General features: G+C 59.6%; 1 protein-coding gene across 1 annotated transcript; it reads left to right on the forward strand.

Moving 5' to 3' along the window:
- Positions 1-86: 86 nt before the first annotated feature.
- VOLCADRAFT_100903 (uncharacterized protein) lies at positions 87-932 on the forward strand (the record flags this gene model as incomplete). The annotated part of the gene is made up of 3 exons (XM_002959401.1): positions 87-183; positions 288-383; positions 550-932. Coding segments are annotated over 3 exons (576 nt in total), but the record flags the coding sequence as incomplete, so codon positions are not given.
- Between the last annotated feature and the right edge of the window lie 135 nt (positions 933-1,067).

The following is a 1,067-nucleotide window of genomic DNA, read 5'->3' on the forward strand; positions in this document are numbered from 1 at the left end:
GGCTATACTGTGAAGTATGTCTGTACTGGAGCAATGTCCGGGGCACGTGCGCCAAGACTACTGGGGACACGGTCAGCCACGTGTGTATGGGCGACGAGTTCTACCCGGTGATTGCAACTGCCGGCGGTCAGCCTGCAGCCGGGAACACGCAGAAGCTGGACGGCTGGAGCAATGGAGCAGAGAGTAAGTGACTAGCATGTGCTTGCACCATGCACGGGGCGTTGCTTCCAGGTCCTCTTTGCGCTAAAAGCCATCATGCGCATATGACTGCTACCTACTTTCCGCAGATCGCTACTGCCAGTGGGTCCGCTGGAACAGCAGCAACTTCGATACGGAGCTGGTCCACTTCACGGTCAAGGACGGCACTGGAGCCTGTCGCGATGGTAAGGAGGAGGGGAGCTCACTGACTCGAATGCATCGCAATGCATTTTGAACGTGCAACATCCAAGTCAAGGTAGTTTGCACAGATGGACCCCGGGCATGATGCACTAACATGCGCTACTCCATGACTTCCTGTCCCGCCTCCCTGAACCCCTGTGTGCGCTGCAGCTCCGGGCCCGCTGCAGGTCACCCTCCAGGGCCTCACAGCTACTTGCCAGGCCCCCCGGGTCGTCAATAACACGCTGGCGGGCTGCGGGACTGGAGACCAGGCCAACGAATGTCTGTGGAGCTTCAATGTGCCACGGCCTGGAACGTCTGCATTCAAGTGCGCGTCCTCCCCGCCGTTACCACCTGTGCCGCCAAGTACGAACGCACCGCCACCTCAGCTTTCCACTCCTGCGTCACCGTCACCTGTATCGCCCAGTCTAGCACCATCACCACCACCCAGCCTGCCCCGCGAAAACCCGCCTTCGCCTCAGCCAAAGCCGCCCCCACCGGCGCGGCCATACTCGGGCTCTGGGTGCTTTGTTGGCCCTGTCAAATACTGCAAGGTGGGTACGGCATTGTGCGGCACCAAGTTTTCTAAGATTGACATTTCGTAACGACGAACTCCAACACAGGCGCCCGAATGGGCCCCTCTTGCCTCACCTCAGACCGATAACTGGAACTGAAGGCTCAGGCCCATG

The sequence above is a fragment of the Volvox carteri genome, assembly GCF_000143455.1.
Source record: "Volvox carteri f. nagariensis unplaced genomic scaffold VOLCAscaffold_224, whole genome shotgun sequence".
Taxonomy (NCBI): Eukaryota; Viridiplantae; Chlorophyta; class Chlorophyceae; order Chlamydomonadales; family Volvocaceae; genus Volvox; species Volvox carteri.